The 19,021-nt window shown below is 35.3% G+C and overlaps 1 protein-coding gene across 9 annotated transcripts in view; it reads right to left on the reverse strand.

Annotated features, from left to right (window-relative positions):
- Positions 1-19,021, reverse strand: part of TCF12 (transcription factor 12) — a 361,796-nt gene that overhangs the window by 62,147 nt on the left and 280,628 nt on the right. For all 9 annotated transcript variants that reach the window (XM_077748014.1, XM_077748032.1, XM_077748056.1 and 6 more), the window contains one exon: positions 18,799-18,851. In XM_077748014.1, the coding sequence (XP_077604140.1) occupies positions 18,799-18,851 (53 nt within the window). The remainder of the gene's footprint in view (positions 1-18,798; positions 18,852-19,021) is intronic.

Below are 19,021 nucleotides of genomic sequence, written 5' to 3' on the forward strand. Positions count from 1 at the left end.
AAGTCAGACAGTATAATATTTTACTGTTCTAAAGTAATTTATTCAGCAATTGGAGAAGTTTGCTATTAAAGCTTAAACCTGAATGTGAAACAATAGTTTCTAAACAGAGTTGAGTAATTAGAAGGTTTTGCTTCTCCTTTTCATCCTCCTTTCAAAAACACAGATACAAAATCCATACATGTGCATTTAAGATGGCTCCTTCTTCCCGAATACACAATATATTCACTTGGTATATGCTACTGCCTAAATTCAGAGTGGAGGCCGAAACTTAGACCTACATATAAAAATGACATTAAACGAATTTTCTGAACACAGTAAATCATCATGAAAACGGTGGTAATCTAAATAAAATGTTCCCATATTCTATTTCTATGCTACGGCAAGGTCTTCTGTTATACCCAAATACTATTTTTTTGAAGTCAGCCTTTACCCCAAAGAAACTAAAACTGGTTGATGTAGACAGTCATTTTTTTAATTACAATTACAAATGATCATTTGTGTTTTTTCTCTTCCTCAAAAATATTTTTTGAAAAACTTCTAATTTAATCTATGTAACAGCTGCAGCACAATTTTTTTCTTAAGAAGAGTCATATTACAGCAAAAAAAGGCATATAGTTGGATCAAGTACTGCTCTGGTGAATGCAGTTGTTTAATCTTTGCCTTTTTTTTTTTTTTTTAAAAGGAACATGTCAAGGGTTAATCCTGTGACTCAGTCTGACAAAACGAGTCAGCTGGAGACAGGGCCACTTTTTAAATGTGATTTCAGACAGACGTGCAGTCTGCACAGGAGCTCTGAACTGTCATGCACTTTTCATCCTGAATTGTTTCCACTCATAATTCTACGTAATCACTTATGTGTTATTCTAAGATTATGTGATTTGACTTCATATTCACGCTACCTCATCTAATAATCTAAGCAATCAGGAAGTTTTATAATAAAATGGGCATTACTGTACACATTGGCAACATGAAAAAAATGACTTGGAACCATACATCTTTTATTAGCAAACTGACGATTCCTGGTTTGAGGGTTACTGCATTTCAGATTTTCACATATAGTTCGCCTTCCTTCAAAAGTTCAGGATGTAATGTTTATTGTCATTCCAATAGCCATCAAGAACAGACATAAACTAGGTAAGAAAAAGTTATAATATACTTTGCCCAAGTTATTTTACTTCTTTACTGAAAATTTAGGAAAAGATGCTTTCAAAAAGAGTACTAGGTTGGGACTATCTGGCAACTTCTGTTTAAATCCCAATCCCACATGCAAAAATTTCCTTTTTCCTTCTTATTTTTCTATTGGGTCTGGAAACTGACAACTTTTCCTTGGAGAGCTGTACAAAATTTCATGGAATTACCTATGCAGTAGGTATTTTAATCTATTTTGTTAGCTTTTCTTGATCCCTATTTGGATCATTATAATTCTCATCCTCAGTTTTTAAACTATTCTTAAGACTCAAGAATGACCTAAAATTCTAAAAAGAATTATAAACTTTAAAAAAGAAAATTCTGAATTACACATCTTGAAAAAATTAGTTAATAAAAGTCAGTTAATGGTTTATCTTATTTATATTTTTCTAAATAAGGAGGCAACATTCTGATGTCCCAAAAGGCTAGAATATCTGTCTAGAGAAGTAAATCTAAAATCCGTTTACAAGATTCCTCTTGAAAAGTTTCAGTATTATTTCTAAGTGATCAATTCCTGGAAAAGAAGACTTTCAGAATGATAAATGAAGCCAAACAAAGTTTACATGTGAATAATTTCACAAATAAGCTTTGTATTTTCCTAAGCATGAAACTCAGTAAATAGCTAATAAATTATTGGATGCACAGGAGGTGGGGGTGAGGATAGGTTTAATAGGGATAATAAATGAGAGAATCTACAAGTGGGCAGATTCAAAGCTAAAGACCCTTCCCCAATGCCTCTTCTTCTTTAATATTTAGCTTGTAGATTTTTCTAACATATGCTCCTTTGTTACTAAGAATCACTCCTAAGTGTTCAGGAAGTTGCTTCTGGCCTTTTTCTAAAGCCCTCACAATTTAGAAAATTTATTTTTGCAAAAGAGAAAACTAGAATATAACACTCTAGCAAAATAATGCATGTCTCTCAAACCAATCCATTAACATTCAATACCTATTATTTAAAGCTAATGATATTAATCTGAAATCATATAATGCATCTTCTAATTCAACAATGTCAGGCTAATTTTGTTGATTCCTATCATTCGGTAAAGAGGCTTCAAAAACTATCTTTCCACTACATAAAAATCTTAAAACTCAATGACTTTATTTTGTGATTTTTACCTAGGTAATACTCTGGAAAAATTGTTTCAATTACGCCTTAATTTTGAGTGCCTAAATCTTAGCCAAACCAAATAATAATCAGACTTGTAATGGATGATATTATAGATTGGTCTGAGTACTGGTACACAGTTTATTTGATATTGGTGGGATATGAGGAGCATCAACAAACATATAAACATACAGTTCTCAGAGCAGAGTAAAATCAATGCTAAGGTTCACAAATCATATTACCTGTCTTAGACACAGAACATCAGATTTCTTATTGATTCTTTACAAAAAATCTCAAGTCTAACTTGAGTTTTACAAATGATTAATGATTAACAAAATAGAAAACATCTATCTGTATAGTCAATGGTAAATCAGCTATATAAACTGTATTTACAGGGCATAAAGAACACTGGTTAGTTCCCCTTTGACAACCATATGAGTATAATAAGGATGTGTAAAAACAACTTTAACTCCTGAAGGATAAAGCAAATAAATCTCTTTTTGGTGTAAATAAATAGTATTCTCCTGATAGCAATATGAGCAGATCATACAAAGCTTCTAAATGGCTATTAGACAAATGAGACAGAACTATAATTACTGAGAATATGTAAAACCTGAAGCAAATTGCAGGTTTCTTTTGATCACAAACTCAATATGACAAAGCAGTTTTCTTTGAAAAATTAAAGGAAGGGGTCCCCTCTCCCGAGTAATTCCTACATCTATTGGTTGTCCATTTCTTTCCCCATATGAAGTGCAGTTTGTCACTTCTCATTTGCCACTTGAAATGACATGGTAAGAGAATCATTAACTATGTTGCAACTTGATAATTTTCCTGCAGATGGCTCTATAATCACAGGACTACCTAATGGTGTGTGTACATGTAAAATGAGGAGGAGGACACACAGGTTTTTAGATTCCTCAATATACCAGCACTTCTAAATTTTTTTTTTTAACATTTATTTATTATTGAGAAACAGAGAGAGAGCATGAACAGGGGAGGGGCAGAGAGAAGGGGAGATACAGAATAGGAAGCAAACTCCAGGCTCTGAGGTGTCAGCACAGAGCCTGATACAGGGCTTGAACTGACAAACTGCGAGATCATGATCTGAGCTGAAGTTGGACGCTTAACCAACCGAGCCACCCAGGCGCCCCCACCAGCACTTCTAAAGAGCTTTCAAGGCAAAGCTTTGCACTACTGACAACCCAACAACAAAACAAAACTGTAAGCAAACAAAGCTATTATTTAAAATCATTTGCAGAAGGTGAACAATTTGGTTTTGGGTCAAGTAAGTTTAGGGAAAGTGCCACCTGATTTTGTTTCTTCTGCAGTTTTTTTTCTTCTGAGTTGGAAAGCACCAGATCCTTTCTAAGAACTGGAATAACAACAGATACTATATTCTATTTTATTTTTAAAGATACCAGAAGTAACATCTGCATTGTAGCCCAGAGCAATTTCAAGAATCTGCCATCTAAAGCTCTAAGTAACTTCTACATTAGGCTACTTTTGGCCCCAATCTATGTTTTGTGTTTGAGTAAAAATTCTTGTTCGTGATAGTAATTTTTAAATACTTCATATCTATAATTAATGAAATATTTAGTCTACCAAATCATCTTCCTCATATGTTGTAAGCAAGTAACAAAACAGAGTTAATTTTATCTTTAATCACTGGAAGAAGTCATGTAGATTCTAAATTTACGGAAAAACAGGTCTTAAAAAGAATGGTTTCTTACTATTAAATTCTGGGGGCCACTATCAACAAAAGCCAAATAGTACTTCATTTTGAAAACACATCTGAGAAGGGTATAATAAATGGGGGAGGAAATGAGAGATGTGTCAGTTCAACATAGGACAAAGCAAAACAAAAGTTGGACTAATGTTCAGTATGTTTCACTGGTCAAGGCAATAATGACACCCGAACAGAAGCAGACACAAAACTTTGAAAGATGAAATCTGTTAAGTTACATGTTGTATGTACTGTGAATATTATTAAAAGGAAACCTCACTAAAGTGGACTGAGGATACTAAAAGAGGTGTCTAGAAGGGGAGCCATACTATTCAATGTCAATTGCAGGAAAGTTTGTCAGTTACAGTTTAAGTTTCCATTTCTGGGAAATGCAGGCATTAAATGAGGCCAAAGGAAGAACAAACAAACTAACTAACAAACAAACAAAAAAGTTAGGCCAAAGATTTCCTAGCCATTTCACCATCAATAAAACCTTTTATTATTTACCCTACCCCAAAACACTGAATTCCTATTTTGAAAGATTTTTCCCTTAAACTCTTTTATTAAATAATAATGATATTTTCCCTGTTAAAAAAGGAACAAAGCCATATGACTTTGATTTAGAAACTCTTTTTTTTAATTTAGTTTTAAATAATCTCTATATCCAAAGTGGAGCTTGAACTTACAACCCCAAGATCAAGACTCATATGCTCTACTGACTGAACCAGCTGGGTGCCGCTCACTAAGAATTTCTGATTAAAAGGGAAATGAAGCACTGCGATGCTGAGCTGAAATAATTCTAGTAAAAAAACCTGATGTTTCAGAGATCATGGATAATTTTATCCACACAATTTGTTAATTTTCTGAAATATTTTACATCTTTTTTTAATGTTTTACTTTATTTTTTTTATTTTTGAAAGACAGACAGAGAGAGACAGTGTGAGCAGGGGACAGTCAGTGAGAGAGGAAGACAGAGAATCCAAAGCAGGCTCCAGACAATGAGCTAGCTGAACCCACGAACTGTGAGATCATGACCTGAGCCAAAGTCGGGCGCTTAACCGACTGAGCCACCCAGGTGCCCCAAAATATTTTACATCTTCTTGTAGTACTATTTTTGAAGACCAGGGCTGTGACTCGCTGACATAGATGAGACCCATGGTCCATACCAACCTTAAGTTATATTTTTATCATTGTATCATAAGTGGCATAATTAAAAGCTTAAAAGCCTCACATGAAATAAACAGTTAATCCTAAAGGAAATCCACAAATATAATTACAACTTCTCAGTTCTAAGCAGAGCCTGAATGCTTTATATTCTAGTAACATTTATGTTGGCAAATGAAGTATCTTTATGAGGGGTTAGTTATATATTTGTATTACCTAGTGATATATTCATTTAAAACATCTTTTAAAAAACCAGGTAGTGTCTAGGACAAAATGATAAAAAAAAAAAAAGAGAGAGAGAAAGAGATGGGTTGACACCCTCCCAATCATTAACAACTCTTACCTAACTCTGTCATTGTTCAAGTACCTCAATAACAATGTTGACTTCCCAGTAAAGTACAATTTGATCTATAGGTCAGACATTTTATGTTTAATATAACATCATCTGAAAAATAAAAGATTTTTGGCCATGTCCTTCAAATAAATATTTAAGTCTCTACAGAGATGGCTTTGTTATAATTTTAGCAAGCAAAAAAAATTAAGGAGTCAATGGGGAGCCCATCATAATTAAGTGCTGTGGCTCCTGCACTATTCTGTAATAAAGAATTTTGGACCTATGATTTGCTTTTTTGTGCCTTTTGGCTGGGGAATTTGTAGATCAATAAAAGAGATTGTTATGTGGATTATAAACAAAGGTGGCTGTAATGGTTATGTAGGCTGGAAAGTTTACTAGGTGCAACAGGAAAGTAAAGAATGAAAATTAGGTAGCAATACCATAACACCTTTACAGGTGTGTGACCTTGAGAACACCTGTTTACCCTAACAGTGGTTATTTCAGATTGCAATTACACACACACACACACACACACACACGTGTATGTATATATAGCTCAAATTATTAGTGCTTTTAAAACTGGAATAAAGATCATGTGAATATAAAAATACAACTATCTGGGGCACCTGGGTGGCTCAGTCGGTTAAGCATCTGACTTCGGCTCAGGTCATGATCTCAGGGTTTGTGGGTTCGAGCCATATGTCAGGCTCTATGTTGTCAGCCAGCTCAGAGCCTGGAGCCTGTCTTCAGATTCTGTGTCTCCCTCTCTCTCTGACCCTCCCCTGCTCACGCTCTCTCTCTCTCTCTCAGAAATAAATAAAACATTAAAAAAAAAAGAAAAGAATACAACTATCAAATGCTGAGACCTCATATGGAAAACCAAATGCAAACTCTAACATCCCTAACAGAGGGAAAGACTTAAGTCTGTATAACTGGAAAGAATTTCAGTGGTCTTTGCCACTGAAAATACTTCCACTTTTCTGACAGAAATTAGAGATTTTCTTTTTCTCCCTGAAAAGCTTTTACAAAGTTTAAGCATACTAAACACTTATATATAGATGGTTAAAATATACTTAGTTCTTCTCACAGGTAAGTTAATTTCAGACTGCCCAGTATGTTGTTTATGCATTCTGAGTCAATGCAACTGAGCATGGCCCAGGATAAAGGAAGAGCCATAGCTAAACTGTTTTTTATTTGAGTTTGTTCATTTATTCAACAAACATACATTGAGCATCTATTATGCACCTAGGTGCTGCAGGTAAAGCAATAAAACAACATAAAGAAAGCTCCTGCCTTATCAAGTTTCTCCTGGGTGAGACAGAAAAATGAGAGTATATCAGAGGGTAAAAAGTGTTATACAGATAAATACAACAACGGGTTAGAAAAGAGGGAGTGAGAGGGACATACTGCCATTTTATTTAGGACAGGAAAGATCCCTAGTGACTGACTGTTATGTGATCAAAGAAGTAAGTATGTGAGAAGACTAGTTAAGTGGATACTAAGGGAGGTAAACTCTGGCAGAGAAATGCAAAGGCCCTGAAGCTTGATATCTTTAAGGAAAAGAAAAGAGGGTAAGTGTGTGGCTAGATAGGTCAATTAGTGGGATATACTATCTGGGAGATAGCAGGGGTCAGATCAGAAGGGCTGTTTTAAGGATCTGATTTTATGGTGGTAAGAAATGCTGTTGGTGGATTTTGAACAGATGAATATCATCTGACTTAGACTGTAAAAGGATCTTCTTGTGTTAAAAAAATTGACCAAAGGAAAACTGCAAGACTAGTTGGGAAGATGCTGCCATAATTCAGAAAAGAAATAAAGGTGGCTTGGACAATGATGATAGCAACAGATGGTGACAAATGGTCTAATTTTTGAAGATAATTTTTGTATCACGAATTTAGTATGGGAAGATAACCCCTATTTCATTTTTATGACAATGACACTATAGCTTTTTTTCCTCCCTTTAGGAACAGGTTTCCTGTATTCTGGTTTTCCATCTGTCACATGAGGAGCAGGACCCTTTATTGTTAATTAGGTCAATCCTAGGGTACTGTAGAGTAATGGCTTAATTACCTGTAATTTACCTTTTTCTTTCTTTCTTTTTTTTTTTTTGCAAATTTACTCCTACTCTTGTATGTAATTAGGAGTTAGCTGCATAAATGAGAAAAAAATAGGACAAATAATTCAGTTTCTTATGCAAAGAAAATAAGTTAGCACATTTTTGATGATCTGAACAGCCAGAATAGGAGGAAGCTTAAATGTACAGCTTGGAGAAGGAAGTCATTAACAGATGATGTTCCCTATTATAGTTAACACAAAGTAATGGCTTTATAGTATATTTTTATCCTTTTAATTCAAAAAGCATTTCCTGGATGTGCCCAGAGGGCAACAATTACTCAACAGAAAACAATTTCAAAATCTTTCTTTCCAAAGATCAAACTTAGGTTTTGACTATAAGCATCATGAAGATAGGGTCCATGGGTCCATGTTTTATTCATACTTAAATCTATAAAGCTTAAAAGAATACCTCACTCATAATAAGCACTTGATATATATTTACTGACTTTAATAAAATGGATTCATATTCCATTCACTGGAGATCTATTAAATGGAGCCCACTCTAGTGGGAAAGAGTTTCAAATTCTTATTCAAATTACTGGGTTTTAAGGGCATGGGTGGCTCAGTTGGTTGAGCATTTAATTGATTTCTGCTCTGGTCATGATCCCAGGGTCATGGGATTGAATCCTGCTTTGGGCTCTGTGCTGAGCATGGAGCCTGCTTAAGATTCTCTCTCTCTCTGGGGCACATGGGTAGCTCAGTAGGTTAAGTGTCCAAATCTTGACTTCTGCTTGGGTCATGATCTCACAGTTCAGGGGTTCCAGCCAGCGTTGGGCTCTGCGCTGACATTGCAGAAGCTGCCTCTCTCCTCCTTGCACACATGCACACACATGTGTACTCTCTCTCAAAAATAAGCAAACATTAAAAAAAAGATTAGGCCACCTGACAGGCTAAGCTGGTTGAGCATCATGACTTCAGCTCAGATCATGATCTTCTTGTTGGTGAGTTTGAGCCCCATGTGAGGCTCTGTGCTGACAGCAAAGCCTGCTTGGGATTCTCTGTCTCCCTGTCTCTCTGTCCCTCTAGCACCCCCCCCCAACCCCCATTAAAATAAATAAACTTAAAAATTCTTAAAAAAGTTTCTAGGTAATTTCTTAAAAAAAAGATTATCTCAAACAATACTGGGTTTTAAAATATAAATATCTTAGGTGATGTTGAAAAAATAATTTGATTTCAAATAATATCAAGTTTTATAGTTTAAAAAATTATTAAAAAGAAGTCAGAAAACTTGACAAGGGTTTTAATACTTATTTCTTATTAATACTAGCCATCATAAAACTAAAAATGGAAATATTAAGATCCATAAATATTCACATAAATTTAGAGATTAACATCAATTGAGAAAATGATTTTTCTAGTCATGAGACAGAAGATTCTCTTAAGTTTTATATGAAGCTTTCACGTTTATAGAGTGCTTATGTTGCAATGGAATCAGTTTCACAATCACATTTTGGTTGCAATTCATTCTCAAGCTGCTAGAAACAATCTTTCAGCTTTTGGTTCTATGAGAAAGTTGGACCAGAACAAAAGATGATGATTGGGCACATACATATATATAAGTTTAAGTAAAATATTATTGTAGGACTGCTTATATCAAAATAAAATTATTTAAATACTTTACACACAACTGTTTCAAATAATCATTTACTAATATATTGATTCATGGGCTTACTTTTGAAGTCATAAACTCTCCTGCATATTACCAAATGTGACATTTAAATCTAGAAAAATTATGACACTGTATCATCTACTTTATACATTAAGGCTCTTCCATTATCACAGTCAGAATACAGGTTCTGGAAAGTTTCTGCTAATACAATAAACTCTGGCCCAGTGCTTGGAGCCTTAAGAAAATGAAGAAGGGACTAATGAATATCAGGTAATGACTATTAAAAAAACCCCCACAAATAACCAGGGAACAGGCCTAAAAAGTATCTAATTTTATTTCACTTTGGGTCTGTTTTTCACAGGAACTACATTATGAAAATAACAAGTATCTGCTTTAAGCCTATAACTTGTGTTGCCTAATGCAGGAATTGGCAAATTATGGCTGTGGGCCAAACATAGCCCACTGTTTGATTTTTACAAATAAAGTTGTACTGAAACACAGCCATGTCCATTCATTTATGTATGATCTGGGGCTTCTTTCATGCTCTGGTAGCAAAGATGAACAGTTGTTACAGAGAACATCTGGCCCACAAAGCCAAACACATTTACTACACAACCCTTTACACAAAAAAACAAAAAGTTTGCTGACTCCTGGTCAAGCACACTGAGGAAGAGTAGAAATTTTGGTTATTAACAAAAAGGTAAACAAGTTCTAGCAAACTTTCCAGAAAAATAATTTCTTAAAAAAATTTTTTTTAACGTTTACTTATTTTTGAGACAGAGTATTAGCTAGAGAGGGGCAGAGAGAGAGGGAGACACTGAATCTGAAACAGGCTCCAGGCTCTGAGCTGTCAGCACAGAGCCTGACACGGAGCTCAAACCCACGGACTGCGAGAACATGATCTGAGCCGAGGTCAGATGCCTAAATGAATGAGCCACCCAGGCACCCCTATAATTTCTAGAATCAAACTATTTTTGAACACTAATAAAATGTTGGCATGTTATGGATATGTTGGATTTAATACATATTACAGATATGTATTCAAATGATTACAGAAGATAAAAGACAAAATCTTTGGGCACCTGCGTGGCTCAGTCAGTTAAGTGTCTGACTCTTGATTTCTGCTCAGGCCATGATCTCACGTTTCATGGGTTTGAGCATCATGTTAGTGTTCTGCGCTGATGGCACGCAGCCAGCTTGGGAATCCTCTCTCTCTGTTCCTAAGCCACTCGTGCTCTCTCTCTCTCAAAATAAACATACATTAAAAAAAAAAAAGACAAAAAACTTTAAATGGCCAATGCATTATAATTTGTTTGAAATCTATTTGATAAAAACACAAAAGAGGGGCGCCTGGGTGGCTCAGTCAGTTAAGCATCCGACTTCGGCCCAGGTCATGATCTTACAGTTCGTGGGTTTGAGACCTGCGTCGGGCTCTGTGCTGGCAGCTAGCTCAGAGCCTGGAGCCTGTTTCGGATTCTGTGTCTCCCTCTCTCTCTGACCTTCCCCTGCTCACGCTGTCTCTCTCTCTCAAAAATAAATTTTAAAAATTTAAAAATTTAAAAAAACACAAAGGAGAAATTAGAAACTACCTCTGGATTAGCAGTACTTTTATTTTATTATTATTTTTTTGTTTGTTTTTATTTATTTCTGAGATAGAGAGAGAGGGAGAGGCAGTGTGAGCAGAGGAGGGTCAGAGAGAGAGAGGGAGATAACAGAATCTGAAACAGGCTCCAGGCTCTGAGCTAGCTATCAACACAGAGCCCGACACAGGGCTCCAACCCATGAACCGTGAGATCATGACCTGAGGCGAAGTCGGACGCTTAACCGACTGAGCCACCCAGGTGCCCCAGCAGGGCTTTTTAAAATGCTTAAAAGTCTAACTATGTACTTATCTATATAGCATACATTAAAGTCCTTGAAATTAGATATTATACAAGGATAATAAGTGACTTTTCAAAGTGAAATCACTACTGGTTAAACAAAGGAGTATCAGATATAGCAAATTTCATGTCACCAAATTACTTAGGATGTAACTGTTTTCCTTAACTTAGAATGAAATCCAGTCTCAAACATCCCCAGTGATAAAACTTAGAACTTCTTAATTTATTCCTTCTTTCTTATACTTGCAAAAATAATCCTCAACTGCATTATATTTAAACAACAGCAGCAAAACCCTTTGATGATTATATCGATGTAGAATACCTTAACATTGGGCTTAAACTCAAAGTATTCACAGAATTCAACCACCACATATCCTTTAAAAACCAGACAAGTTACACACACAAACACACATTGGGTCTTATCCTATGTCTGCTTTGTGAAGTCTTAAAGATCTGAAATATCAGCAACTGAAGAGTTCAATAAACCTTAAAAGCCAGCTCTGAAATTCAGATGTTCTTTCTTTTTTAAAAAATAGAGGAGAGGTCAGAAAATAACAAATATCATCATGGTTGTACAACCACATTAGTACAAACAACTGGATATACAGTACTTACTCACTGGTTACTTTTCCTTCTGTGCTTTGACTTAAAATAAGATCAAAGACATTACTGGCTCCTTACAAAAATGAACATCTTAAAACTATGGAATAAAAGCCTATTATCGACACTGTTCTGAACAGTAGTTACTATCAGCATATTAATGTATGAAGAAAATCTTTTGTTCAATGACCAAACTGAATATAAGTCTGGAATGGATTATAGAACCATTCCCTTTATACACTAAGATATGTCTGTTAGTCTGACCTATAAAGGCAGAGAAAGAATCGGCCACTTTGGAAATTTTATATTGCAGTGGACTTCAAATAGAGACCATTTACTTAATGGCCAGAAATAAGAAACTCTTAAGTACCTACAGTTGCTGGGTGCCCTCTAGGCTTGTCTGCCAAAGGAGCTAAGCTAATACATATTCCACTCAAGTTCAAGAACTGGAGGGCTCACTCATGAAGCTAAGCTGAAGCTGGTGCTGCGTGTAAATACTGTTGTTCCAGAAGCACTAGGATTCCTGCTAGTATTAAAGTCCTATAAAAAGCCCTATAATTATAATTTCTGTAATCACTCTGTTATTTTAGCTTCCTAGTGACTTGCATAGGACACTCCCTTTGAGAGTATTCTACTTGTTGCTCATCTTGCTTGCTATTTTCGTGGATAAACTGGAGAGAACAGTTTCTCTATGGTTCTAACCCTTGACCTTTTCCTAAGTGGCTCAGCTTGCTAGTAATCTTTTAGATGATAGTTTTCCAAGTTACTCATATTTACCATTTTATATTCCTGCATAAATATAGAAACTTGTATTTGTCCTCTCTTTCCTATTTAAAAAAATCTTCAATTTAGCCACCTTGGAGATTTTATACTCTGATCATCTCCATTTAATACTCTAATTTTATTTAGTATATACATGAAAATGCTAGATCATTGGTCATGTTTAGTGGCCATTGTGGTTTGGGAATATGTGGATATCTGCAGTCATCTCAAAGTCTGCCTCTGAAATTTCATATTTACTACTAAAAATAACTCAAGATTAACCTTAATTTCTAAAAAGCCATTTCTAACAACATAAAATCCCATAAACATTTTGGGAGAAAGAAGGCATAGTTTCCTGAACTACAGCCAATTATCAAATGAAAGGCAACGGAACTCAGCCTATCCACAGCAAAATAAGAAAAAGTGGATTCTAAGCTGCTTTGATTTATCTCAGAATCCAAGTTCCTTATGGGGGTAAGAGTCAGCAAAAAAAAATTTTTTTTTAATGCCTGCCTGGGGTGGTAAAATACACTTTGAGAGTTTAACTAAAGAGCAAAGAAATTATGTGATAAATGGTAATAGCTTTTGTGGGGAAAATATATACACACTCAAAAATAAAGGACACAGAACAGCATAGCATTTGATTAAGAAACAGACTGTGTCATCAGCCTATATAAGGGACTGTAAGCCAGTTATAGTCAAAATGAATAATGAATACATGCCATGTTAAAAAAGATATTAAAATATGATGTTCAAAAGATGTTTTTATATGCTACTGAACAGGAACAAAACTGTAGGAAGAATCTGGATCTAAAAAATGACATTCGAATTTTTTCTGGTGATATAAATCTTGAAAGTGCTTCTCATTTCAGAATTCTGCATCTTCTGCAGTATATTAAAAAAAGGCTCTATGTCTGAAAATACTAACACTAAATTAAAAAATAAAGAATAAAGAACAAAGAAATTACATCTGAGAAGTGCTTCAGAGGGACATAAACATGTTAAACAAATGATAAAAATGGGATAGGTTTCTGATAATTCAGAAAACAAAAATAACTAGTATGAATTCTAGGTAGCAGAATTTGGTTTGTCATATTTTATTTCCTTTTGGAGGTTCCTTTTCTGAAAATAAATGCTTTCTAAACAACAAGAGCAGTTAAAATTTACCACTCATGTGTCAAGCATATACATTACAAATGCAAGTCTAGGAAACATAATATTTTTTATCTTTTAGTCTAACTTTTATCCTTCCTTATGTTTTTAAACCCTTACTTATGCTTTTCAGCAAAATTTGGTAAAAATGAAATCCTAAAGTTCTTCAAATTTCAGGCTCTACTGGTAGGAACTAGAAAAAATAACCTTTATTGAGTGTCTATTATATGATAGACACATGTTAGGCATAGGATACCTACACACTAACATTTTAGACAGGCATTATCTCCTTTTTTACAAATAGAACCTACTGTTTTAGAAAACTTAAAAGCAAGTTCTCCAAGGTTTTAAAATAAAAAGCAGCCGAGGCCAGATAAAACCCATTATCTGCTGGACTGGAAAGTCTGCCCTTTTTTACATCATCCTTTCAGATGCTGATAGGTTCTTAAAAGAACAAATGCAATTAAAAATAAATTTGACCAACAAAAATGTAATTGACAGAATAAACTATGGTTTGAATTGAATATACTGAACAGGATGTTTTATGAGTAAACCAAGATATGTAATATGTTTTAACATTCATAATAAACAGAAAATGTCTTTGATATTAAATTAGGTTGTAATCTTGGCTTCATGTGTGATCTTGGGCAAGTTACTTAATATCTGAGTCTCAATTTCCTCATTTTTAAGAAGAGTATATTTAGTTATCTTAAAGAGGTGTGTGTTGCAAAGATTAGAGATTACGATAATACGGATAATGGTTAATAGAGATTTTCATACATGTAAGTCCTGCACCTCTCTAACAGACGGACAGTGAGGCTGTAAGGGATGTTAACAAATACACTACAAATGTTTCGTTTTTTTTTCCAAAAATTACTAGGATAAAACCACAATTGCCCCCTATCACTATCCAGTTCTTCAAAATTTCCTTAAATATTATATCTTAGTACAAATCTGACAGAGATAAAAAGAAAACGAGTGGTATACATATAGGAACAAAGTTGGGGGCTAGAGAAAGGGAGAGGAGGTTCAGGAGCCCTAAAAAAGGAGGAAAACACCCCACAAAGTCAAAGTCCCATGCCTCTAAAAGTTTCCCAGAAAAACCTTAACAATTCAAATGCCACTTATTATTAATTGGCCAGGATACTTTAGGACTTTATCCAGGGTAGACTGCTATGACAGTTTATACCTTTTCATATCAGAACTGATTTTATACGTTCCCCAATCCTCCTCTGGAGTGGCAAAGTAGGTCTGCCATAGGAAAAGCACAAAAGTTGTATTTAGTGTGGAATCCAGTAATGCTGTACTTCTGGATGTGTCCTGAGCATGTGTTTATTTTTTCATGTCTATGCCTTTTACCTGTCCTTTCATTCTCCCTCTTCTCTAACAGAAGAATCGCTACTCATCTTTCCAAACACAGCTCAAATGTCAACTCCTGAGGTCATTAATAATTCCCAAGGCAGGGTTAATTCTACTCACCCTACGTTTCTAGAGTCTTTGGTATACCTGCCTATACCTATACCTGCCTCACTGCAATATAATTAATTCACTGAATGCTTGTTTCTCATGCTATATGGTATGTTCCCTGAAGGTAATGATGGTGTGTGTCTATGTTAGACTTTTCAATATCTAAGCAGCATTCCAATGTTATTGCTACAGGTTTACTTTGTCCACTATTTTAATCTATCTGGAAAAGCAAGTGGAAAATTCAATGTGCTTAAGGATATACATATTTTTTTTATCAGTAGGAAGAAAACTATGCCCACTGTGCTTTTTGGTTATGTATTGGGCATATCAGTTTTAAATCATAAATACTTAGCATTTTTAGACCTGTAAGGAAGTTCAGATTTCCCACTTCAAATTTTCTAAGGACTAACCGGGTCATACAAACAATCACTAAATGAGCCAGCAGATTTGAGCAGATCAGTCTCTTAACCGTACTAATCATGCTGCTTTAATGTTGCCAGCACACACTTACTGGACCTTAATCCACAGACAGGAATTACCATTCAGTTGTCTCTGCAGAGCTGAGGTTTGTGCTTACGAAACCTAAATTTATATCATGGCTTACAAAAGGAAAAGGCTAATGCTCTTTGGTCAACTATATAGATTATTAATGTTTTGCATGTTAAATAAACCTGCCTCTGGTTTTCTGTAGCAGTATGAACAGTACAATATTATCCTAGCTCTTCTATTGTTTCTTTAGTAAAAGGATAACATGTATTTTCATGATGATTAAAGATATTTTGGATAAACAGCAAACTGTGAAATCTAAGATGTTACTGCCAAGTTTCTAGTTTGGTTTAGGAAGTATGATACTCAAATGATCATGAAATAAAATATACACAGTCCACTTTCATTTTTATACCTTTTTACAATTAAAATTGTTAAAGATCTATAAATTACATGTATTTCAATAAAAGGATTCCAATAGAAAGCTGTGACTTTAAATTCTCATTTGCTTTATATACTGAAAAGGTAGAGGGTAACCATAAGTATTCCCAGAAGTTCATTATTTTGGGAATATTTATCAAAGTATCTTTAAAAATTTTTTTTAATGTTTACTTTTGAGAGAGAGAGAGAGAGAGAGAGAGAGAGAGAGGGAGGGAGAGAGAGAGCAGGGGAGGGCAGAGAGGGGGAAACACAGAATCTGAGGTGGACTCCAGGCTCTGAGCTGTCAGCACAGAGCCCAACGTGGAGCCTGAACTCAGAACCGTGAGGTCATGACCTGAGCCGAAGTTGGAGTATCTATTTCTAAAGTTAAAAAAATTTTCTTTAAAAAACTTAAGATTTCAACATAGTATTTAACATACTTTCAATGAATTAAAATGCATTTATTCTTTATATATCCTTAATGACATTCAATATGTTTAAAAACTATTTTCAGGGGCGCCTGGGTGGGTCAGTCGGTTGAGTGTCTGGCTTTGGCTCCAGTCATGATCTCACAGTTCATGGGTTCGAGCCCTGCGTCAGGCTCTATGTTGAGAGCTAGCTCAGAGCCTGGAGCCTGTTTCAGATTCTGTGTCTCCCTCTCTCTCTGACCCTCCCCTGCTCACATACTCTCTCTCTCAGAAATAAATAAAACATTACAAAAATAACCTATTTTCATCATGGTTCTGAGTAGTGTATGTTTGATGCAGATGTTAAATATAAAATTGAAAACACTGAATTCTATTCTGTTCTGTACAAATACCTAGTAAATCCCAAGTAAGGTAGTTATTAACACAATACACAAGTGGGCTTGGCTTATAAAATTTTCTAATGGTTCTCAAAGTAATTGAAGTTCAGAATTCAGTGGTTTTCATTTCCCTGTGGCTGGGTCTGACACATGAAACAATACAGAGAATTACCTCCAAGTAGTGAATGCTGCTATAATTAGGACTGGAAAGAATACTGGTTTCCTCCAGTGTCTATTCTTTTTCCAGGATGTTCTATATTGCCCTTTTTGTTTTCAATATGAAAAAACAATGAAAATACTGTTTCTTAAAATCAATGTCAGCCTAAGAAGAAATGAGAGAATTTTCCATTTTCAAACCTTGTATTTTTTTTCACCTGTGTAGTTCTAAGTATTAACATGTAATTTAACTTTTATTACTTTCATAGAATTATAGCAATAAATAACAAGAAAATCGTACAGTTAACATGTTTTAGCAGTTCTGTCAGTTTTAAATATGATTTCTGTTAATCTAGCAGAAATCATCTGTTATACTGCTGAACCACCTACCCCTGCACAGCATACAACTGTTAAAATGTAAATTGCCCAACTATTTTTAGCTGTTATTGAAAAAAAATTCCTGTCTTCGGGAATAATGATTTGAGGCATTGTGTTCATTTTGTTTATCAAGCAGCTATTCAGCCTCTAGTGGGCCCAAGTGCTTATGCAAGCAAAAGCTTTTAAGAATGCCTGCAGCTGCAATCCAACCTTCCAGGTAGGCTGCAGGTTCAGAGCACAGCTGCCCTAGGCTGCATAAAACTCAGTCCATCTGGAACTGAGTTTCAAAGAGGATTTCAAATTTGAGTTTTCATGTATCATACGGAAGAGAAGGCAGGGGAAGAACACAGGAAAGAAGGCAGGCAAACAACCAAAAAGATGATATCTCTACTTCAGCCTTAATAAAAAATAGAGCTCAGACCCATGCTGCTCCTTCTAGATTACTACTTGCCAAGCCGGATATTCCATTCAGTGTATACTTCGATGAGCTGTGACTCATCCAGCAGCACCTGCGCCCATGTGTTAAGTACTGCCAAATAAAAGCCCAACATCCATTTACACAACAAAGAGATGTACCCTACAAGGCATGGGGCCTCAGTCCAAAAGCCCCATTCCCCATTTGTTCTAAGCAAAGGGAGAGAGGAAAAAAGATTTCCTTTCTCACACCAGGGATTTTTTAAATGTAGGTGGATTTATGATGTAGGTTCATTTACAAATACTTTACTCTTTAGAATAAAGTATATTTAATAGCACAAACACCCCTACAGTATTAGATTATCACCACCATTAACGATTGTTCACCAAACCTTTCCAACCTCCTTCATGAAAGCTCTTTATTCTCAAAGGATACATTTTTTGAGCAAAGAGGGATCAACAAACTAGTTGCTTGAAAGCTTTCCTGATGCTAGGCTGAAGTTAGGAAAGGCTTAATGAAGGCTTTAAAATCCACAAGGGCTTCACAATGAACATCTGACTTGGTGATTTATGCATATTAATAACTTCAGTCCTACTGAGGCAAGCTGAGCCGAACATGTCCTCCGAATCTTAATGTCTTTAGCTCCACTGGGATTATTACAAATGTAAATTTCTAAGATTCTCAGCTATTAATCTCTGTCTGTCCTCCTGTTCAGCAACATAATGACTAATTAAACATCAAAAGACCTGTACAGGAGATCTTCTTTGACAGCTACCGGCCTAGTCCTCTTCCCAAGAGGGGAATTCAAATGACAGGGACACAGAGTAACAGCATATGAGTAAGCTACAAATTACTGCAGAGAAATCTAAAAACCTAACATTAAATGTAGATTTATCTCAATCAATGATTCCGTTCAACAGTGAACAGTTACTATGTGAAGTGTGCCTGCTGACACCAATCGAATATATCCCTATAGCCAGCAAATACTGAATAGCTGAAATCAGTTGTTTACCACAAAGTCAAAAAAATGGGTACTTACTGAAGAAGGCAAACCAGGAGGCACCTTTCTGACTTTCTTTGCTTGCAAAGGATCTGCATATGGAAAACAATGTATTTTGTCAGCATTTATATTAGAAAACATTAGAATTCAGTTGAATAGAAAAGAGTTTTTCCCCTTCTAGCGCTTTTCTGGTCTTCCAATATTTAGGAGTAAGCAAGGGAATATAGGAATGAGGGCCTCATTCTTTCTAACTGGTTCTCGG

The sequence above is a fragment of the Crocuta crocuta genome, unplaced genomic scaffold (assembly GCF_008692635.1).
Source record: "Crocuta crocuta isolate KB4526 unplaced genomic scaffold, BGI_CrCroc_1.0 scaffold130, whole genome shotgun sequence".
Classification (NCBI taxonomy): Eukaryota; Metazoa; Chordata; class Mammalia; order Carnivora; family Hyaenidae; genus Crocuta; species Crocuta crocuta.